A 22,889-nucleotide genomic window follows, 5' to 3' on the forward strand; every position below is an offset into this window, starting at 1 on the left:
TTGATGGTTTAGATATCCTCGGTTGTGCCTTTGAGCGTGAACTTGTTGCTCTACTTGCATGGCTACTTTCTTCTACTCCAGAAGCTCTAGCAACAGTAGCCCACGTCAAGCCATCATCATCATCAAACACAGGCTCATTATCTTCATCTGATTCTCCATCCATCCTCCCAAGCAACCACTCATTGCTTTCATCAATATTTTGCAAAGATATGGGATCAAGAGTGTTGCGCATGTCATACCTAAATCTCAATGTTCTATTGTATTTGACATACACTAAATCATTGAGACGTTGTTGTTCCAATCTATTTCTTTTCTTGCTATGAAGCTGCAAGTATTAACAAGATATTAAATTCTATATAATGAGAAAAAAAAAAATTTTTAGTGGATGAAGTAGGTGATAGGTGAAGTGGAGGTGGAGGTGGTAGTGCTGTGTGTCTCCTATCCTCTTTTATTTTATGTATTAATCTATTTTCTTGTTTTGTTACTCTCTCCAAACTCAAGTTGGTTAGTTCCTATCCCCCTTGAGTTTGTGGGGGGCTGTTAAAACCTATCACCTACTTCACCCACTTCACCTACTCCACTACACCTACTCCACCTACTACCTATTCTTCTACATCTATATAAGGAACCATTTGTAATAGATAGAATATCAAGATACAATCAATCAATAATACAATTCTTTATTACTCTTTATACATTAAATTTCTACATGGTATCAGAGCTGGTTTAGAACCTAGTATTTTCGCTTCACCGGCGGGCGGCAACCTCACCTTGGCCGCCCGCCGGACCTCAATCTAATCCGCTAGGACCTCTACACATACCTTCTCTCCCGCTGTTTTGATTCGGAGTTAGCGGAAGCTGTCACTCTCTCAGTTTCCAGATGAACCATCATCCAAGCTAAAGCATGATGAGCGTGGTCTTTTATCAATGGCAGCAGCAGCATCTCCCGAGACTCGATCTCCCTCTCTTTCTCAGCCCCCGATTCTTCTTCGTCAAGCAACCACCATGGCATAGAATAAGGAGCTTCCTCCATCTCAGCCACTGCCGTAGCCCCTCTCTCGGGCATGGGCTGTCTGTCTCTCTCGGCTCTCATCTTGGTTGTTTTTTGGCTCTCCACCAACTATGTTTTTGTCTCTATAATTGATCTAGGCTTGGGATCAAGGAGCAAGGCCCCGGCAGATGTTTTTGTCCTCTTTGAAGAACGTCTGCAGATGTTCATTAAAGAATATCGGATGATGGAGGCAATGCTAGGAAAACTTGAAGATGAACATGAAGAGGCTATTGTCAAAAATGACAAATGATCTTTGCTATTCTGGTTTCCACCCCGGCTTGCATAAAAACATGCTTGTCGAAAGGTGTGCTCAACCCGACATCTGTCCAGAATTCACTTTCAATACTTGTTCTTGATGAGGCAGATCTTCTTTTTCTTATGAGGAAAACATTTTTTTAATATTTTCACCTCAACCTCTCCCTCTCGGCAGACCTATGCACATGGGCACACACTCACCACACAACCCAGATACACACACATGCACGACATCCCTCTCTCTTCATCATGTAGCCCACTCTCTCTCTCTATCATCATTCCACCATTTTGAAGTGAATAGTGCTGGTGGGCCCTACCACTAGCAATAGCAATTTATAATCATAAGTTCTCTCTCTATCGTGAGGGAGAACAGCAGAGCCTGGAGCTAAAGCTTAAAACACATGCACACCACCATCACTACACCCAACTTTCTTTTTATTATTTTATTTTTCTTTTTCTTAAAACAGAACCAAAACCAGTCTACTTGTCAACCCATCATCCACATCTTTGTTTTGACAAAAACCCAATTTTATTTATTTTATTTTATCTTCTCTTTTCTATTAAAAAAAAAAAAAAAAAAAAAAAACCTTCTATTCATTCCATCTCATTTTTCTGCTCAGTCTTGTACCTTCAAGCCATTTGGATTTACATAACAACCCATATTTTATTCATTTCAGGGATCAACCCCGATCACCATTTTACACACACACAAAAAAAAAAAAAAAAAAAAAAACAAACAAACAAACAAACAAACAAACAAACAAAAAAAACAAAACAAATCCAACACCCACAAACAAAAGATTTGTTTTCTTTTTCTGCAGACGGTCATCCACCGACCTCACTTCTTCGCCTCTTCCGCCGGTCTTTTCTTCTTGCCTCCGTCCTGGGCGGTCCTTGACGGTGCTGCCTCCGTGTTTCCCACGCCGCCGAGCACGTTCACTCCCCCATACTCCTCCACTGCCGCATATGGCAGACCTCCAAATCGGAACATCACAGTGGCCTTCCGCTTCAGCTCCTTGTTTTCTGCCTTTAGCACACTTATCTCTGCTCGCGCATCCTTATACATGCGTTGGAGCAGAGCCAGTTGGGCGTTTAACTGCTGCACCTCATTTGTCCTACTCTGAAGCCGGTGCGACAAGTTTGTTACCGCAGTCATGGTTTCCACACATGACTTCAAAGTATACTGATTGGCTTCAATATCCGTTTGGACTGCCATTTTTTGCTCCACAGACCGCATCGGAAAGTTCAACGGAGCAAAACCAGAGGTGTTTGGTTGAGGTTCACTGGCCACCGCACCAGTTATTTCTCTTGTGGACTCGTTCAGGTCTGGAAAGAGCGTGAGCAGACCACGGGAAGAGGAGGCCATGTTCTGGGTCGCTGGACGGGAAGAAGAGGCCATGTTTTTGGGTTGCTGTGTGTTTCAGCGAAGCAGCGATTTCCGACTGGTACTTTCAGAGAAGGATTGGCAACAGAGTGTTACAGAGTATCTCTCTCAGAACACAAAGGGTTTTTCAAAGGATTTTCGCAGGTTTTTTTGTCTCAGCCTCTGCCTTCGCCTCAGCCTCCGTCTTGGTTAAATAGCCAAGGCAGACACGCGCATCGCGCGCCACTTGACGCCAGACGACAAAACGGGCGCGCAAGCCAATGTGGTGACGCGCCTCGCCATCATGTCCGGCACACCTTTTTATGACTTGGGCTCGCCTTTTGATGGCACGTCTTTTTATGGATTGGGCACGCTTTTTGATGGCACGCCTTTTGAAAGATTGGGCACACCTTTTGAGGGTGCGACTTTTTAAGGGTTCGACAAGACTCTGTAAACTGTCCCGACATTGATTCCGGTTAGCTCCTTCATGGGTCCGACAAGACTCTGTAAACTGTCCCGACGTTGATTCCGGTTAGCTCCTTCATGGGTCCGACAAGACTCTGTAAACTGTCCCGACATTGATTCCGGTTAGCTCCTTCATGGGTCCGATAAGACTCTGTAAACTGTCCCGACATTGATTCCGGTTAGTTTCTACAAGGGTCCAGCAAGACTCTGTAAACTGTCACAACAACTGTCACAACATTGTCTACTACAACGGTCCGACATGACCCCATAAACTGTCTTCTACATCGGTCTAACACCACCATACAGTGTCCTCTACAACGTTATGACACCACCATACAGTGTCCTCTACACCGTTATGACACCACCATACAGTGTCTTCACCAACGGTCTGACACGACCATACAGTGTCTCCTATCCTCTTTTATTTTATGTATTAATCTATTTTCTTGTTTTGTTACTCTCTCCAAACTCAAGTTGGTTAGTTCCTATCCCCCTTGAGTTTGTGGGGGGCTGTTAAAACCTATCACCTACTTCACCCACTTCACCTACTCCACTACACCTACTCCACCTACTACCTATTCTTCTCTTCTATATATAGGAATCATTGTAAACATAACAATATATGAATCAATAATACAATTCTTTATTACTCTTTATACATTAAATTTCTACAGAATTCAACAAAAAATTAGTTAGAATGTTAAATACTCACATGTTCGAATACACTCCAATTTCGTTCACAACCCGATGAACTACATGTTAGGCTAAGGACTTTTATAGCAAAAGTTTGCAAGATTGGAGTATAAGAACCATATGATGCCCACCAATCAGCTGCGATAATCCACTAGTTAGAAATAATTGTTACCAAGTATTAAGTTTTACTAAAAGTATTACTCAAAATAAACTCTATGAGTCTATAATATATTACCTGGTGCTCTTGTATTTCTTTGCCTAATCGCAACAGCCTTGCCAAAAAGACTCTCAGCCTTCATATAAATACTCATCTCATTAGTGATCAAATCTTGAACAGTGACATCCGGGACCAACCTTTGCATGCATTCATAAAACCCATTCATCACTTCATGATCTCTTTGCACCTCTAACGCTTTTGGGTAAAAGAATTCTGGGTTAAGAAAATGCGCAGCTGCATGTAAAGGTCGATGCAATTGGACATCCCATCTTTTGTCAATGATTTCGAAGATTTCATTATACTTCTCTTCTTTATGATCAAATGAACTTGCAATGCATTCTTTTGCCCTATCCATTGCCTCATAAATGTATCCCATGGGAGGTTTCTTCTCAGTATCAACCAATCTAAGCACTTTGACAAGAGGACCCGAGACCTTAAAGGCAAACACAACAGTATTCCAAAATGAAGGCATCAACAAAGTTTGTGCCATTCTTTTACCTTGTGGCTCCTTTGCCCATTTGCTTGAGGTCCAGTCTTCGGAGGTGACCATCTTTCTCAAATTGTTTTTTTGTTGATGCATCCTAGACAAAGTCAAAAAAGCGGTTGCAAATCTAGTTTTTGCAGGCTTGATCAAATTCTTCAAATTTGTATAGCGCCTCATCATGTTTAGCAACGTAGGCCGATTGTAAATGTAGCCATGTACTGCAATACCCCTTTCAAATGTCTTTTTCAGTCTAGGTATCTTGAAAATGTCTTCTAACATCAAGTCCAAACAATGAGCAACACATGGTGTCCAATACAACTGTTCATACTTAGCTTCCAAAAACCTCCCTATAATGTAACAATAATGAAGAATTATTATTTTCAAGTTTTTAAATTTTAAATACAAAACAAATTATGAGTAAACAATTGTGATGTAAGGAATGAGGAAATATTCTTACCCGCCAACACATTAGCTGCAGCGCTATCAGTGATAACTTGCACGACATTCTCTTTTCCAACTTTCTCCACAAACTTGTCTAGTAATTCAAATAGCTTTTGCCCATCCTTGGAATAGCTAGAAGCATCAACCGACTCAACAAACATGGTTCCTCTTGGACAATTAACTAAAAAATTAATCAATGTCCTTCCTCTCTTATCAGTCCAACCATCAAACCCGTATTTTGCACAATCCTCTTTATGATACTTCATCAAATCTTCAGTATGTTTCACTTCTTTTTTGAGTTGAGTAACCCGTACTTCATAGTAAGTCGGTGGCTTCATACCAGGACCATATTGGCCAATGGCTTCAATCATTGGTCCAAAACTCTCATAATTTACTGCATTGAAAGGGATACCAGCATCATACATCCACCTTGCAAATCTTTGCAGTGCCCGAGCTCTCATTTCTTTTTTGTAAGGGTCATTTGCATCAATTTTTGTTTGTTTCCCTTTTGCTTGGTCTCTTCGATTTTTCACCACTGATTCAGGATTGGGTGTGAAGTAAACATCCATAGGCCCTTTTCTCTTTGGCATTTTTGATTTGGATTTGGATTTGGATGAACCTTGGCTACTACTTGTCAACTTGCGGTGTTGATTGACATTGATCTCAACATCTTCATCTTCATCTTCCATGTCCATGTCATCAAAATCAGGCAACATGTTCATTTCTTCTTTTTGTGTCTTTTTTTTGGACATGAACTCTCTAATCTCTTCTCTTACATGAGAAGGACACTTCGGGCAAGCAGTAACATTCCTATAACCTCCCGCAAGGTGTTTCACCTGATAAACACCTCCATTTGATACTTTACCACAAAAATTACACTCAAACTTGTTTAAATTATTCTCCTCCACCAAATGGGCATATTGCCACGCCGGATCTTTTCTATTACTTTCCGATGTCATTTTCTACTTAGTAATAGTACTTACTACACAACACAAAAAATAAATAACAGAAAAACAATTTCAGTATAATGAATGTAACCAACGTATGTTATGTGATGAATTAATTAATGTATGTAATGTATGAATCAATTTTCTATTTTTTTAATTAATGATGAATTTATTAATTAATGTACATTACATTCCATTACATTCATTCCTATGTTACATTATTTTTTCAAGAAAAACTTTGACCAATTTATTAATTCATCACATTAATAAATTGATTAACTTATGAATCAATTTATCAATTAATTAATCAACCAATTTTCTATTTTTTTAATCATAACACATTAATCACAACACAATAAATTGATTAATTGATAAATTGATTAATCTTTATTAATCAATTAAATTCTTATTAAATTCTTATTAATCACATTAATCACAACACATACAACACATTAAATTCTTATTAATCACAACACATTAATCTTTTCTAATTAATTAATCAATTTTTTATTTTTTTAATTAACTTATGAATCAATTTATGAATTAATTAATGTTATGATTCAATGTATGTACTGTAATGAATGTATGAATTAATTAACTCATGAATCAATTTTCTATTTTTTTAATTAATGATCAATTAATTAATTAATATACATTACATTCCATTACATTCATTCCTATGTTACATTATTTTTTCAAGAAAAACTTTGACCAATTTATTAATTCATCACATTAATAAATTGATTAACTCATGAATCAATTTATCAATTAATTAATCAATCAATTTTCTATTTTTTTAATCACAACACATTAATCACAACACAATAAATTGATTAATTGATAAATTGATTAATCTTTATTAATCAATTAAATTCTTATGAAATTCTTATTAATCACAACACATACAACACATTAATCTTTTCTAATTAATTAATCCATTTTCTATTTTTTTAATTAACTTATGAATCAATTTATGAATTAATTAATGTTATGATGCAATTCAATGTATGTACTGTAATAATGAATGTATGAATTAATTAACTCATTAATCAATTTTTTATTTTTTTAATTCATGATCAATTAATTAATTTCAGTATAATGATGAATCAATTTTAATATAATCATAATGGATGTAATGTAATGTATCTATTTTTTTATTTATGTATGTATGAATTAATTAATTTATTTATGTAATAATCATAATGGGTTGAACCAGTGTTGAAAAAACATAAACTCAAATAATTGAAAAAAAAAAAAGAAAAGGAAAAAAAAGAAAAAAAGAAGAGAGGACTGAACTGAACCTGCGAAGACGAAGGAGAAAAAAGAAAAGGAAAAAAAAAAAAAAAAAAAAAAAAAAGAGAATCTGGAAGTCGAACGACGACCTGTCGAAGACGAAGAAGAAGGAGAAGGGGATCAGTGTCGAAGACGAAGAAGAAGGAGTCGAACCTGCTCAGCCGAAGTCGATCCACTGTCGCAGTCGAAGTCCAGCTCGTGTCGCAGTCGTCGCTCCAGCAGCTCGAAGTCGATTGCGAGACGACTTCGATTAGGGTTAATCTGAGTCCTATTCGGCTGATATGGTACACGAGTTCTGATCCTCTGTGATTTTATGCCATTCGAAAGCTTCATCTGAGTCGAATCTGAGTCGTTCAATCTGATCTACAGATTAAACACTCAGTCGCGCCTAGGCGAGGGCCTTGCGCCTCTCTCGCCTTGCTAAAGGCGCGGCTAAGGCGCTCGCTTGGCTCAAGCCGCCTCGCCTGATACCTGTACAGGCGCATATGGTGCGCATCGACTCGCCTTGCGCCTAGGCGTGCGCCTAGGCGCGACTTTGACAACACTGATCACAATCAAGTTCAAAGGTCTTGTCAAAATCCGGTAATGCCAAAATTGGAGCCTCGGTAAGCAACTTCTTCAAAAGATGGAAGCTATCGGCGGCTTCCTTGCTCCACTCAAAAGCTTGAAGCTTGAGAATGTTGGTCAAAGGGGCAGCGATGCTACTAAAGTTGCGGATAAATCGCCTATAGAAAGTAGCCAAACCATGAAAACTCAGTACTTCTTGGATACTAGAAGGAGTGGGCCATTCCACAATTACGTTGACCTTCTCCACATCCATAAGCACCTTACGAGAAGACACAACATATCCTAAGAAGATGACTTGGTCCACGACAAAGGTGCACTTCTTAGTGTTGCCATAGAACTTGTCTCGCCTCAAAAGCTCAAAGACTTGCTAAAGCTGGCACAAATGCTCTTCCAAACTTCGACTATAGATCAAGATATCATCAAAGTAGACCATGGCACACACTCCTAAAAGTGCTTGCAACATTTGTGTCATTACTCTCATAAAAGTACTCGGAGCATTGGTAATCCCAAATGGTATCACGAGCCACTCAATTAGGCCATGAGGCGTTTTAAAGGCCGTTTTCCACTCATCATTGGGCTTGATGCGGATTTGATGATACCCGTTTCTAAGATCAATTTTAGAAAACACCTTTGATCCGGCAAGGCAATCCAACATATTATCCAATCTTGGAATTGGAAAGCGGTACTTGATTGTAATCTTGTTGATTGCACGGCTATCCACACACATACGCCAAGAGCCATCCTTCTTAGGTGTCAAAAGCGCTGGAAGACCACAAGGGCTAAGGTTAGGCCGGATATATCCTTTAGCCAAAAGCTCTCCTACTTGCCGTTGCAACTTCTCTTTCTCCTTTGGAGGCATGCGATAGGCCGGTTTGTTTGGAAGCGCCGACCCGGGGACCAAATCAATACGATGTTGAATGTCACGCATAGGAGGCAAATCGGGAGGAAGCTCTTGGGGAAAGACATCGGAATACTCTTCCAAAAGAGTAGCCACCTCAACCTTTTCTTTAGAAGCACCCGTGTGTACAACCGGAACCAACACCAATACAATCCCAAAATCCCGACTCTCTTCTACGAACTCCTTGGAAGTAAGCAACATAATGGCACTAGGAGATGACTTGGAAACATCCTTGGAAGTAACCTTTTCCTTCATTGGAAGCAAGGTAAACCGGATATCATTCTTGACAACGGTGGAGGTGTTTTGTTTGCCATCATGCAAAGATTGCCGGTCATATTGCCAAGGTCACCCAAGTAGAATGTGACAAGCATCCATAGGCACTATATCACACCATGCCTCATCAAAGTATTTTTGCCGGTTAGAAAATGAAACCAAGCATCGTTTGGTAACCTTGATCTCATTGCCTTTCTTGAACCAAGATAGAGAATAAGGATGGGGATGTTCCTCCACCGGAAGATTGAGTTTTTCCACCACTTCTTGAGAAAATACGTTCTCACAACTTCCACTATCAATGATCATGTTACAAACACGGCCACCAATGTTGCAAGTGGAATAAAAGATATTGGTACGCAACCAATCTTCTTGGCTCTGTAGTTTTGGTGAGAGAAGAGTCTTCTTCAACATAAGAGCAAGACCCTCTTCTTTATCACTATCTCCACCAATTGCCACATTACTCGAAAGATCAGAGATTGAAGCATCTTCAAAGTCACCATGCTCCTCAATTTCTTCAATGAGAAGTGCCTTGTTCCTGTTATTACCCATGTTCTTGCGGTAATCGGAAGATCTATGCCCCAGTTCACCACACCTAAAGCATTTGAAGGTTCCACCTTGTGGTAGATTTTGGTTTCCGAAAACTCCATTAGCACGAGGAGCTTGAGAGGAGGAAGCACCTTTATCCACAAACTTGGAAGGAGGAGTAGCTTTGGCAAAGCTAGGAGTGGAAGGACCCGGTCTAAAACCACCTCGAAACCCTCCTTGGAAGTATGGTACCATTTGTGAAGCACGGCGGCTTTGTTGCTTCTCCACGGCTAAGGCCGATTATAAGCTTCGGAAACACTATATAATGTGTGCAAGGCAAGAACATCTTGAATGGAAGATTTCAAGCCGCTCACATAGCGAGCCACCCGTTGCTCCTCACTTTCACTTAAGCCAACCCGTGCAATAAGGTGATAAAGGGCTTCCATGTATTCATTCACACTACCATCTTGCTTGAGAACATGAAGGCATTGATAAACACTTTGGAGGTAGTTGAATGGTAGAAAATGACCCTTTAACTTCTTTTTCATTTTCTCCCAATCATGGGTTTTCTTCTTTTCACATTGGCGACGGTTGAGTTGAAGTTGTTCCCACCAAGCGGAAGCTCTCCCCTTCAACCGAATAGCCATAAGCTTAACTTTCTTTTCAACGGAGACCTATCCATAGTCAAAGATCCGCTCAATGGTGTTGAGCTAATCGATGAACTCTTCAGGATTGAGGCTTCCATGAAATTCGGAAAGTTCAATCTTGATATTGTTCTCTCATTTGTGTTCCATCCTATCCACATCCGTTCGACGCCGTCATGGGGCCCAAAAGATATTATCAAAAGAATGATGAGTACCGCTCTCGGTTTCATCGGAACCATCACTACCCTCGGTAGGAGGTAGGAGACGTTGCACCGTCTCGGTTAACGCGGTAATTTGCCGTCTCATCTCGGCCATCTCATCTCTTAGATGCAGAATTCCATTACCCTCATCATGATCACCCAAATCCAGGACATAAGCCCTACCACGACCACCCCTACAACCTCAACCCCAATTAGCCATAACAACAACCTAATATGTTCCCAAAATAGTCCAGATATACAGATTTCAGATAGCCCAATGCCAGACCCAATTCACAGATTAGGATAACTCAGCATAACTATCAACTCACAGCAATATAAAGTCTCAAATATTCAAGAATCAACAACAAGATTATAATATCAAGAATTGATTCAAACAGTGCCAAGAAATGACAACCCACTCTGTATAAGGAATTTAAACAGCCCAAGAATTGAAAACAAAGATTGAAAATACCTGTGTAGAACCAGAGTCCAATCACAGATTAAGAATCGAAGTCCCAAACTCAAAAGCATCCCAGTCGCAAGTCACAGTGAGCCTTGAAGCCTTGAATCCAAGAAATTCGTGTTCAAACTCCAGGGCTCTTTGCGAACTACCATTTGAAGTCGCGAGTTGGTTCAGTGACTCAACGTTGAGTCGGCACACCTTCGATGGACAAATTCCAGTCGATCGCGAAACATGACAATGGCTATATAGGTCGCTACTATGTCATAACTCCTCCAATTAGGGCTTCGACAGTTGAAGGCTCCAGATGGCTCCAATTAGGACCGTGATCAAGATTCAAACCCTAGAGTGAATCAGGACTTCAAATCTAGGCAGATTGCTACTTCGACTCAGGGTGAAACACAAGGTGATGAAGCCTCATACACAGCCAGGGAGAACTAGGTCAGATTCTTTGCTCTGATACCAAAATATAATTGGTCAATCAAGAACGAAAGAGAGAGGAACTTAGAGAGATATTAGAGAGAAATTCTCAATTCAGTTCAAATTCAATATATCCAAGTTAGTTACAAATGATGTGATACTCATCTATTTATAGGATACACTATCTAACACATGCTAAATGACGGATTCATCCCAATTTCTTCACCCAAATTCATAGCATAAGCCCTATCACATCTACCTCTACCTCTACGACCTTGACCTTGTAGAGCCATTGACACAAAGAACCACGCAGACTTGTATTTGAAGAATTATAACAGAAACAGAGATCTAATTCCAGTCCAAAGAAGAATTCTTATCACAACAACAGAGATCCGATTCCAGTCCAGAAACCCAGCCCACATACAAACTTAACTTTAATTGAATAGTCCAGAATGAAAAAACAGTGGATTTGTTGGTCGATGGATGATTGAGGGACCAAGTCAAGCATAGTTGATCTTGAGTCGCAAAATGGACCGATTGAAATTCAAATTGCAAAGTCGAATTCAAGAACAGTCTGAAAGTAGATCACTATCAACCAGGGGTCTTTGATTTGAATCTAAAGTGCGAACATCGAGGTCAAATCTGGAAGGCTTCGTTCAGATTACTAGTCGAGATATAGGGCAAACTAGAACTACAAAATCGAATTGAAGAACAAATTCATAGTAACCCAAATTTCTACTAGGATCTTCAAAAGAAATTTTAAGTCTTGAACAAGAGAATCGAACCAAGAACAGGTCAAGAAGTACCCAGGTCACACCAGGGCTTCGAATCAAATGCCAAATTGCAACCTTCCAAGTCAAAATTGCAGGCAGAAACAAGAACCCTTCAACTGCAATCAACAGAATGAGATTGAAGAGTTGAATTCTCAAATAGCTACCTTAGCTACCTTGGTTGGAAAGGTGAAACACTTGCAACTTTGTCCCAAAGGTAGTAATAGTTGCAAGGATCTTCAACTTGATGACTTCTTTGGTGCTCCACATAGGCATAGAGCGTATTCATAAGGGTTAAATCCTGACTGGAATGACACCGTCAATGATTTAGTGTTTCCCGAATTTCGTGGAAGCTATAATTCGGATGTGTTCAAGGAATGGTTGAAGACAATTGAAAGTCATTTAGAGTGTTATGATGTGCCGGAAGCAAGGAAAGTGAAATTGGTCTCTCAAAGCCTCAAAGGTTGTGCCTCCGATTGGTGGAAACAATTACAAGTTGGTGGGCAAAGAAATGACCAAGAAAAGGTTACAAAGTGGAGAAAGATGAGAAAGAAGCTCACAGAGCACTTCTTGCCTTTTAGTCACGTGTCACCTTTGTTGGTTGAGAAGCACCAAAAGAAGGGCATTTCAAATTTTAGACATCAATACCGAAGAGGCTTAGCAATCGAACAACCATCTTATGACTATGTCGAAGTTGGTTACTCAACTAGTGTGGGAATGAAAGTGACTTTTGATGATAGACGTTATCATAAGATGCTCTTTAGTGACGAGGTGAGTCAACCAAGTTATGATGAAAAATATATGGAAGGAAGTAGTGATCATGGGCAAGATTATGATCCGGATGTTCCTATCTTTGATGTTGGAGCTTCCATCTTTAGCGGAGAAGATTATGATCAAACCAAGGTTTTAAAAAGCGGCCGTAACGGTTCTGCTGGTTACCGCCACCCGTTACGGCCGCGTTTACCGTGTGATTGAGATTCACAGGCATGTCGGCTGTAACGGTCGTAACGGTGCCGCAACAGCCGTAATGACCTGTTACGCACCGTTACGTAACGGTTCCAAACTCTTCTTTCAAAAAAACACACAAAAAAAAGGCTGAAAATGGGGGAAGAGGGATAGAGAGAGAAAAGGGAAAATAAAGAGGAAAGATGGAAGAGCAAAAGATAGAGAGAAAGAAGAGAGAAGATGAAAAATATGTTATTGATTTGTTAAACTGTAAGACCTATGCTATTCTATTCAGCTGCTATCACTCAACCATTTTGTTTGTGTGTCTATCTATATATTGTTTGAAAATAATAATAATAATAAGTGTGGTCAAATTGTGCGAAAAATAAAAAAATTCACGGTTTCGGTTACCGCAACCGTTGCGCTATGCCCTTTACACCTCGCAATCGCAACTACGCCACCGCCACCGCCACCATTACGGTGACCGCAACTGCTTTTCAGAACCTTGGATCAAACACAAGGTTGTGATGAAGATGTTCCTATCTTTGATGCGAAACAAGGATATGATGAAAATTTTTCCATCTTTGATGAACCAATGAGTGGGGCGTTCGATTGCGATGAAATTAAAGTTCGTGAATATGAAAAGAAAGTTGATGTTTGTGCATATGGAGGAGCTCCAATCTTTGATCACTATGATGATGAAGATGACCTTGTAGAGAGCGAAGGTGTACTCGAAGATGACAAAAGTTTTGTAGATGAAGCAAGTTTTGCTCTCACATTACTTCCCATGAGGGGAATGGGTTTTGTGGATGAGGCAAGTTTTGCTCTCACATTACTTCCCATGAAGGAAATGGTTGCAATCCCTCCTATTCCTTTTCTAGATTCCAAGAAAATTATGGTAGAGAGTCATGACATTGAAGTTTCATGGGTGTTGAATGATCTTCGCCCCCGAGAAATGCCTCTTGTACTATCTTCAAAGACATTTGTTCCACTTTGTGTTGACTTGGTACCTGGTTTGGCTTCGTGGAGGAAGGATGCATTTATTTTGGGCCCATGCAAGAAGCGTTATTTTGATGACATCTTGTTTCCAAAACGGCATGCTACATGGGTGGTCTATTCACACCTTAACATGGCTTCGGTTGATGTCTATAAGCGAGAACTCATTTTGATGGAAGGATGTTTGCTAGGATAACCTTGAATAAGGACTTGCAACTACTTAGTCTTGGCCGCCGTTGCATGTCCATCATATTCTCATAAGTTATTGTTTTGAGTCATTTTGTTGTCTTGAGTCATTTTGTTGTATCCCCAGCTTGAGGACAAGTTGTTTTCTTTAGAGGGGAAGTCTGATGTAGTTAAAACTAGTATGGTTATTATGTTTAGCACCATAAGAGTTAGTTAGAGTTAGTTGGTTGTTATGTTTAGCAACATAAGAGTTAGATAAAGTTAGTTGGGTCTTTATCCTATAAATACAAGATTAGGCTCCTCTAGTATTGAGTTTTTATGATATTTTGATATTGAATATTTCAGAGCTTGAGAGCTTTTGCACCTATTTTGAAATTTTCCCTCCCAAATGAAATCTCTTTCTTGATTGGTTTCATCACATCTATCCTGTATGCTAGGTGCTAAAACTGTTATTTCAGCCATTGATGGAAGGCTCGGGTTGTTGGAAAGTCAAGATGCAGATGAATGTGAGTGCGCACTTGAAGCATTGGGTCAAATAGGGATGAGTAAGTATGCCTCTAAATGTTTCATTCTAAGGAAATCACAGCCTTAGGGTGAACCATCTTTCTATACCCATAATTTTCTTTACAATGAATTTTTGCAACTGTATGATATAAGTCTTGATGGAGTTTAATCACTTTCCTATAGATGTTTCTTATATATTGGTTGCCCAAAAAATTGCATTCTTTCTTTACATTTTATTCATTAATCCCTTCCCTCGTGCCAATTTCCGGAAAGAATTTGTAAGATGAGTCTGTCATTAATCATTCTAAGTACTAGATTCCATGTCTGTGTTTCTTTTTTTTCCCCCTAGTACATAATTCCATGCCCATGTTGAGGCACCAGGTCTTGAAGGGCTCGTAGATCAGCACTTCATATTATGTGGTGAAAGATCTGTTTTGTTTCAGATATCAGGCTGGTTCACCTGAAGTTTTCTAATTTTTTTTTGGTTCAATTCTATTTTTCCTTACTCTTGTACTAATTTATACACTGTCTTCGGTAGTGATTTACGTTATTGTTTCCGACTACTTTTGTTATATTATGTCGCTTCTAGCAATCCAAGGAGCAACATTGCTACTCTCAAATTCACCTCCAGCTGCTCGACACGTTGTTGATGCTGCCTTTGACCGGCATGGGCATGGTAAACAGTTGGTGAGTTAATTTGCCACGTTCACATTCTCATTTCCTATTTTTATTTATTTTCCTGTCAACAATAAGAATTTGAGCTTGAAACCCTTACACAATTTGCTAGCCTGGATTTGGCACTCTTTTTACTAATATATGTATTTATTTTTATTGTTTTTTAAAATAAATAAAAAAATTTCTTGAGATATATAAATGCAGAAGCTAAGTTAAGATTCGGGAGGGACTCTTTCACACATTACATCCTTGAAATTTATATATATATATATTATTTTAGGTTTGATTTTATTTTTCATTTATGTTGATTTCGCCAACTGAGCTAAAAGTATGGAGAGATAACACAGGGTTGACTAGAAGTGGATGAAGTTTTGTGTTAACAATACATATTAAATGACAGAAAGTTTCCATAAGATCGTAGGCTAATTGTGGTTATTGGTACAAAAAGCTAGTAGTTTACCTTTGTGGGTTTGAAGTCCTGCTATCTGGAAAGCATTTAATTTTCTTTGTCTAACATAACCACCAATATGTAACCTATTTTACATGGCTCAAATCACATGAAGTGTGCCCTGCTACAGGCTCTTTTTGCTTTGGTGTACTGCCAATGCATATTTGTGCCGATGTAGGAAATAAAGAGAAAAAATGTCTGATGACGGTAGGAACATAAAAATGGAGATGATGTTTTGTTTGTTCACAGTTGGAACATCATAATGGTGAAGATGTTTGTCCTCAGCATTCTGACTTCCATGGGCTGACAATTTCTGTTACCATTTTTTAAATCTATCTTGAGGGTATTGTGTCCTAGAATATGCTGAAATCTCCATTCTTTTATACTGATTTGAAATGTTGTTGGATGGAAAACACAGGCTGCATTGCATGCTCTTGGAAATATCGCAGGAGAAACTCGATCAGAAAGCAACAGGATGTTGAATGTTGATGGGGAAGAAAATCTTCGAGTCTTGATTTATGAAACGGCATCTAAATCTTCAAAGCTTACACCATCTGTCAGTTGATTGCTGTTTATATTTATATTTGTTTATCCAGTCAGCAGACCTTTTGTCATACCCAAAATTTTAACCAGAAAGAGAAACTACAAAAAACAATTTATCAAATATGAAATGCCAAGCTTATTTTGTTTTTTAAATCTTGGTAATCTACATATACATGTTGTATGTAACTTGTAATTTTGAGTGATAATTGTTTTGTGCCTAATGAAATTGAACTTCAGGTTTATCTTTTCTTCTTTTCTTGCTTATCTGTCTACATTGTTCAAAAGATTGACCAAGTTGTTGCTGCATTTCCGCAGGGGCTTTTTCTCTCAGTTCTTCAACAGGACTCGGAAATTCGTCTTGCGGTGAGAATTTTATTTCACCACTTTGTGAGGGGAGAAATGATATTTGTCACCGGATTTATTTCATTTCCTACGGGTATTCATGCAACATATCCCATTTGTATGTGTAGAACCCTTATATTTAAAAAAATGGTGGGATTTACCATGCCAAATGGAGAACCACATAAGAAGAGTTTTGGTGAAATATTCTGGTAAAGAACAAATCGAAGATGCAAACATAACGTTAGTGTAATTATCAATAAATTTCAGTTAAAAACAAAGGGGTTATAGCTAAGCACTTTGACTAAATCCTATTCTGCTGACCTTCTCTACAGATCAACTCTCATAGGTGTACAATTTTCTGGATTTAATGAACTCTTTGGGGAGCTTTTCTTTTTAATGGTTCGCCTATGGTCACTCTGAGAGTTTAAATTCAACAATAAATTTGTCAAGAATATGCAATTTTTTTGTGGAAAAAACAGAAGAAAACAAAAGATGACTTGCAGTCCTTTTTGTAGCCAACTTCTTGGAAAATACCCTTTTAGAAGATTTTTTTAATATATTTTTTTGTTCAACAGTTCTATGTTCACCCTATAACTTATAGGTTAAGGTGAAGATATCTGTGACTATGACATACCACTACAAGTTCATCCAAGTCAAATCTAGTTTTTTTCTTGTGACAACAGCTAGTTGCCTTTCTATTACAGAGATCTGATGTGGCAATTTTATGCATATATCACAGGGTTATAGATTGATAGCAGGGTTGATGGCTCGGCCATGGTGCCTGATGGAGATATGTTCGAGACAAGAGATAATAAATATAGTGACTGATGCATTTACTGAAACCACTAAGATAGGTTTGTTTTCCTGACACCATTTTCTTATTATCATCACAATAAAATCATTTGATTTACGTAACTTAACAAAATAAATAAATAAAATAATTTGTTTTATATATTATATTCGCTTATGTAAAGTAAGGCCCTTGACGCGTTGTCTATTTGCCTTAGTTAACTAACACATTCAGGATAGTGTCCGTCGTGTATGCTATTCGCAAATGATATTGCCCTAGTGAATGAAACAAAAAAGGGAATTAACTAAAATTAGAAATTTAGAGACACTTTTGAGTCAAAGAATGAACAAATTTGTTATCTAGATTCAATTATTATTAATAAGAATGAAAAGATTGGATATGATGTGATGTGACGCATAAAATAAAAGTATGTTGGCCCAAGTGGAGGAGCACTTTTGGCATATTATGTGAACAAAATTAAATGAAAAAATTTATAAAACAGTTGTAAGACTAGTATTGTTTTACATAATAGAATATAAGGTGTAACTATACAGGTTAATAAAATGCTAAGAAGCATGGACCCTTGTAAGCGTGTCCGTTTCAGACACATCTTTAGGCTTTTTTATCATGTGAAGAGCTGAAAACTTCCAATCTCCTGCATTTGGCAAACTAGTAGATGTTGGTGTGTTAAACAGAGTGTGCCCCAACATATAAAGAAACATATTCAGCCTATGACTTGTTAAACAAACTGAAATATTTATACTTGCAAAAAAATATATCCAGCGTTTGACTTGTAAAAAGAAACTGAAATATTGGTACTAGTAGTTAATTCGTCCCCACTAATGCTCGCCATGAATGGTTACCCGCATTGGTTCTCTCTCTCTCTCTCTCTCTCTCTCTCTCTCTAAATGATGTTTAGTCTGGTTTCTTGATTTTATTTTATTTTATTTATAAATTTCAATTGCATCTTGTTCTTGATTTCTAGTGTCTCATATTCTTTTAAGTTGCAACAATGATTAGGATAATATGATCATCACCTTCCCTTTTCTCTCTCTTTTAACAGCGTCTTTGTTTCTCAGTATTTTTTCATAGTCAAATTTGTGATAATTTTTCAGGCATGGAAGCTAGGCATAATTGTTGCCAGGCAATCCGCAAGGCCCTCATGTCATCACCTAAACTAGCAAGTGACCCTAATCTTGCTGGAATTGCTGCTAAGGTGTGACACAAGACACGTTTAGATTTGTTTATTATTATTAAAAAATTTTTTTAAAAAAAAAAAAAAAAAACTTGGAAATGATTATTGACCTTAAAATTTCCTTCTTTCTGTTCTATGCAGTTGGAAGAAGCTGTTAGAAGGGGTCCTTACCTCGCAAGAAAGCATTCTGAGGCACAACCTGCAGTAATGACAGCTGAGAGATTTTGATTTGGTCTTGGACTTATCAAGAGGCTTTCTTTTTCTCGAGCTTCTGCTGTTTATTATGTAAATTCCTTCTGATCAAAGTTTATCTGGTTGCCAAGTTGATGTATCTATGAAAAGTCATTTCACTCCAAGCTTGATATGAAACAAAAGCTTAAGCCTTAACAAATATTTGAGAGACAATTCATGAATGCTTACTTGGTGGTTGCATATAGCTTCTAAATCTACTAGAATATGTGAAAAATTATCAACTAGCTTGTGTTAAGTTGATCTATAAGGATGCTTTATGACCAGATTTTTTATTGCAAAATTTTGATTTCTTCTGATTTTTACCCCTTCATTTACATTCAATTTTTATGGTTATAACTTATATACAATGGAAATTTTCCTTGTTTTCTTTTTACTGAGAAATTTTAGTAAGATCTTTTATTTTTCAAATCTTTCTACAGATTACTGAAGAATTACTCATCCAATTCCCAACTGACGAAATCTGCATTTCCCAAAAATAACAAAGATATAAGATCTGAATCCTATAGAAGCATAATGTGTAGAAATTACATATTCTGGTTACTAGATGAATCCTAATTTCATTGCCTCTTCCATAATTCAACAATGTTTTGTATCAGTCACTTTCAAAGATGGGCTTGGCTGAAGAAATTCATTCTCTCCATCCCTTTCAAATTGTTGCAATAACTTGCTTAATTTGGCAACCCAAATGCACGCTACCTCGTGTTCCGATTCTTCCTCCTCATCTTATGTGAATTGTCCCTGTTCATTGCTCTTGTATCCCTCAGTACACTCTCTCGCCTTCAACTTAATGTTCATTGCATTGACCAGCAACTTGGTTCTTGGCTCCGGTACCATTCCCTTTGATGTCATCTCATTGAAATAACACAATGCATCCTCTATCATTCCCTTGTCATGAAGGCCATGAATCATAATTGTGTAAGATCGTTGGTCCGGTCCCAGTCCATTCCTCTCCATTTCAACCCAAGTAGACCTCACTCTGTCTTGATCATCCCAATCCATAAACAACCTCAAGAGCAAATTGTAGGTGTCACTTGTCATCCAGCATCCAATCCTCTTCATCCTCTCTATGATCTCAGGAATTTCCTCAGGCATCTTCGTGGCCTTCAACAAGTAACCGTAAGTCCTGGCATTAGGCAAACAATCACCGCCCTTCTGTTCCATCTCATCCAAGAGCTCGTAAACCTTTTCCATACGCCTAATCTTGCAGAGATGCTTGATTAGCGAATTGTAAGTGGCAACATCAGGAAGGCAATCTCTGTCGTTCATTTCCTTGAAAATTGCTAGTGCTTCAGGGATCCTCTTCTTGAAACATAACCCATCAATGATGCAGTTGCAAATCGCCACATCCGGGTCACAACCCTTTCCCCACATGGCTTGAAACAACTTTACAGCGGTGCTCAATTTTCCTGCCTTTGTAAGCGAATTTATGAAAATCCCATATGTAAAACGATCAGGCATGCATTTTTTGGATGTAATTATGTCATTCCAAAACCGCTTTGCTTCCCGCAACTTACCCGAAACACACCATCCATTAAGAATGATGTTCATCGTCTTTATCACAGGGCGAAACTCGTTCTGCTTTGAGTGGAACAAAAATTCAGCAGTTTCAACGTGTTTATACCGGCATAGACACATCAATAGTGTCTGAAAGGCAATCAAATCGAGCTCGAGACCAAGCTCTTTCCTCTTATAGAAGAACTGTGTTGCTTCTTCCACTTTGTGAGCCGCAGCATATCTATTTAGCACAGTCCCATATGTCCTCTCATTGGCAAGACCTTTTCTCTCTCTCATTTCGTCAAGCACTTGGGTCAATTCTTCAAATCGCTTCATTTTGCCCAAAATGTCGAGAATTTCATTGTAGGCAGCAAACCCAGGAAAATACCCACTTCCATTTCCTCCTCTAGAAACCCAATTGAAGAATGTATAAGCGGGTTTCCAATTAGAACGATGACGCCGAAGCACATTCAGAACAAAATTCTCACTCAGTGACAATCGGCATTGATCAAGTGCTCTCACAATCTCATCCTCGGGTTTGTTCTCTTGAACCTTGAGGAGGTTCTGAACTTTGAGGGCATCATTGTCCGTACTAGAGCATTCATTTGAATCTGGTACCAATTTGTCATATTTGTGATCATCTATGGTTGAAATATCAACAATAAGATCCTTTTCACGCTGATAATCCCGAACCGGGACTAGAAAATAAAGTATTCTCTGTGAAATGGGATGGTAACGTTGATCTATTCTCGGTTGGGTTGTGAACTGAAACAAGAATTTTCGTTGCATTTCCAAGGAAAGAAGCCTCAATGGTTGAATGCGCATTTCCTTCACCAAACAAAAAATTTGTTAAAAATTTCTAAACAAACACGCAAATAGTTTATATAGAACTTCGCATCCCTACGTCCCACTGCCACAGAAACACCATTTTCAGAGCTCATGTTGTAAAAGGAAGGTTTTTGAATGAGGGAATACATGTTTTCTAAGAATGCCATTTGTGTCTATGAATCGCAAAAACCCAGGAAAAAAATTGATGCAATTTTGAAATTCAAACTCCCCCCCCCCCCCCCCCCCCCCCAATACCTACAACACCAAATTCAAATGGTCTTCTAGGAATTTGATCAAACAGTTGATGTGCAATTTTTTGAAACAGTATTTCCAATCTCAACCCTCCCTCCCAACCCACAAAACCGAGAGAGAGAGAGAGAGAGAGAACCAAACCCAATTTTGAGAGAGCTGTGAGTGAATTTGTGCTCCAATGGTGGTGGGTATGATTGTACTATCCCGAAATTTCCTCAACAAATTCGATGCAACCAAGTCCACATAGGGATATACTACTCCGCTGTTGGTTAGCTGCTTCGGGAACAGCCATGGTTGGTTCCAAATAGAGGGACGATTGCTAGGGTTTTTTATTAACCAATTAACCAATTTGATCTTCAATTCTTAAACCCTAAACTCTAATTTTATCAGTTTGTTTTTTAACTCAAGTTTATTCCAAAAATAACCCCCAACCCCTAGAGATTTTATTAAATTTGAATAAAAATATAAATATTTGAAGTTTGGTGAAGAATTTAAAATTCTTTCTTAATTTGACAACTTTTTTATTTTTTTCTTGGTACATGTTTGATAAAATGACTTAGAGTTTACTTTTAGTTATTTTTTTATCTAATTGAATTATTTTTATTAATAAGTGTTTTAAGAAATGAAAATGTTATAAGGCTGTGTTTATGTTTAGATTTAAAAAAAAAAGAAAAATAAATAGCATATGAAATATGAATAAAATAGTTTCATTTTATTCATATTTTACTGTTTTTTTTCTTTTAAAATATCTACTTAAATTTATAATTGAAATACAACCTAAATGGTGTTTTGAAAAGTTGGAAAAAAATTAATTTTTTGATTTTTTTTTTTTTTTTTTGTGTGGCTCTTTAGCTTTTTTGTGTTAAAAAAATTAGGTCAAGTTTGGCAAGTTGAAAAAAAGTAAAAAAGTTAAAAAATTACTCAAAAAGTTAAAAAGTTATCACTATTTACCAAAAGTTAAAAATTACGGCTGTACAACTCCCAACTCTAATTTTTTCCATACACACTAATTTATATAATTTTTTAATATACATTTTTCTATAAAAAGTCAAAAGTTAACCCAAACAATCATATTTTTTCCTCAACTTTCTAATCTAAAAAGTCAAAAAGTATACTTATTTAGGATATTTCAAACAATTGCTTAGTTTTTTTGTGTAAGAAACTAAAAAAATTAAAAAACTAACTTTTTACTGTCTTCTCAAGACGCCCTTAAGTGTTTCCATATGAGAAGTAAATTTTATTTATTTATTTTTGTAACGATAGTTGGCCTCCATTGGCTCCAAAAAAAAAAAAAAAAAAAAAAAATTCCCCTGAGTTGGTGTAATTTATTTAAGTTTTTATATATATATATATATTTTTGAAAGTTTGTGGCATATTGTTTTGTTTAATTTGTACTTAGATTATTACATATTGTTTTGTTTAATTTTTACTTAGATTATTAGACATGTATAATTTAAATAAGTTAAAAAAAAA

At 37.7% G+C, this 22,889-nt stretch overlaps 3 protein-coding genes across 6 annotated transcripts in view; 1 reads left to right on the forward strand and 2 right to left on the reverse strand.

Moving 5' to 3' along the window:
* Nucleotides 1-19,138, forward strand: part of LOC114319503 (ARM repeat superfamily protein) — a 36,477-nt gene extending 17,339 nt beyond the window's left edge. The window contains exons 11-17 of one of the 2 annotated variants that reach the window (XR_003649453.2): nucleotides 14,531-14,638; nucleotides 15,187-15,284; nucleotides 16,139-16,276; nucleotides 16,579-16,699; nucleotides 17,345-17,459; nucleotides 18,511-18,611; nucleotides 18,732-19,138. Coding sequence is in view for 1 of the 2 variants with exons in the window: in XM_028266526.2 (XP_028122327.2) it covers nucleotides 14,531-14,638; nucleotides 15,187-15,284; nucleotides 16,139-16,276; nucleotides 16,579-16,626; nucleotides 17,345-17,459; nucleotides 18,511-18,611; nucleotides 18,732-18,818 (695 nt within the window). In the remaining variant the exon portion in view is untranslated. The remainder of the gene's footprint in view (nucleotides 1-14,530; nucleotides 14,639-15,186; nucleotides 15,285-16,138; nucleotides 16,277-16,578; nucleotides 16,700-17,344; nucleotides 17,460-18,510; nucleotides 18,612-18,731) is intronic. The other variant, XM_028266526.2, reaches the window with a different exon arrangement.
* Nucleotides 214-6,009, reverse strand: LOC145797518 (uncharacterized). 2 transcript variants are annotated; one of them, XM_082884807.1, is made up of 3 exons: nucleotides 4,986-5,943; nucleotides 4,063-4,875; nucleotides 214-325 (listed from the first exon to the last, which is right to left on the reverse strand). In XM_082884807.1, the coding sequence occupies exons 1-3, from the start codon at nucleotides 5,926-5,928 to the stop codon at nucleotides 318-320; spliced, it is 1,764 nt and encodes a 587-aa protein (XP_082740933.1). In that variant the 5' UTR covers nucleotides 5,929-5,943; the 3' UTR covers nucleotides 214-317. The 2 variants fall into 2 exon arrangements, with proteins under 2 accessions (XP_082740933.1, XP_082740932.1); XM_082884806.1 differs by lacking the exon at nucleotides 214-325 and adding an exon at nucleotides 3,816-3,965 and having other exon boundaries at nucleotides 4,986-6,009.
* A 142-nt stretch (nucleotides 19,139-19,280) lies between the features above and the next one.
* LOC114319502 (Tetratricopeptide repeat (TPR)-like superfamily protein) lies at nucleotides 19,281-21,832 on the reverse strand. Of its 2 annotated transcripts, none has more exons than XM_028266525.2 (2): nucleotides 21,558-21,832; nucleotides 19,281-21,164 (listed from the first exon to the last, which is right to left on the reverse strand). In XM_028266525.2, exon 2 carries the CDS (start codon nucleotides 21,159-21,161, stop codon nucleotides 19,566-19,568), a length of 1,596 nt encoding a protein of 531 aa, XP_028122326.2. In that variant the 5' UTR covers nucleotides 21,162-21,164; nucleotides 21,558-21,832; the 3' UTR covers nucleotides 19,281-19,565. The 2 variants fall into 2 exon arrangements, with proteins under 2 accessions (XP_028122326.2, XP_082740934.1); XM_082884808.1 differs by lacking the exon at nucleotides 21,558-21,832 and adding an exon at nucleotides 21,420-21,437.
* Between the last annotated feature and the right edge of the window lie 1,057 nt (nucleotides 21,833-22,889).

Source organism: Camellia sinensis, chromosome 8 (assembly GCF_055761805.1).
Source record: "Camellia sinensis isolate YWXY chromosome 8, ASM5576180v1, whole genome shotgun sequence".
NCBI lineage: Eukaryota > Viridiplantae > Streptophyta > Magnoliopsida > Ericales > Theaceae > Camellia > Camellia sinensis.

Coding starts and splice junctions, on each gene's coding strand:
- LOC145797518 (XM_082884806.1), bottom strand. CDS start 5,928: ATGACATCGGAAAGTAATAGAAAAGATCCGGCGTGGCAATATGCCCAT. Junction 4,876..4,985: donor TGCAGCTAATGTGTTGGCGG/GTAAGAATATTT, acceptor GTTACATTATAG/GGAGGTTTTTGGAAGCTAAG. Junction 3,966..4,062: donor AAGAAATACAAGAGCACCAG/GTAATATATTAT, acceptor GGATTATCGCAG/CTGATTGGTGGGCATCATAT.
- LOC114319502 (XM_028266525.2), bottom strand. CDS start 21,161: ATGCGCATTCAACCATTGAGGCTTCTTTCCTTGGAAATGCAACGAAAA.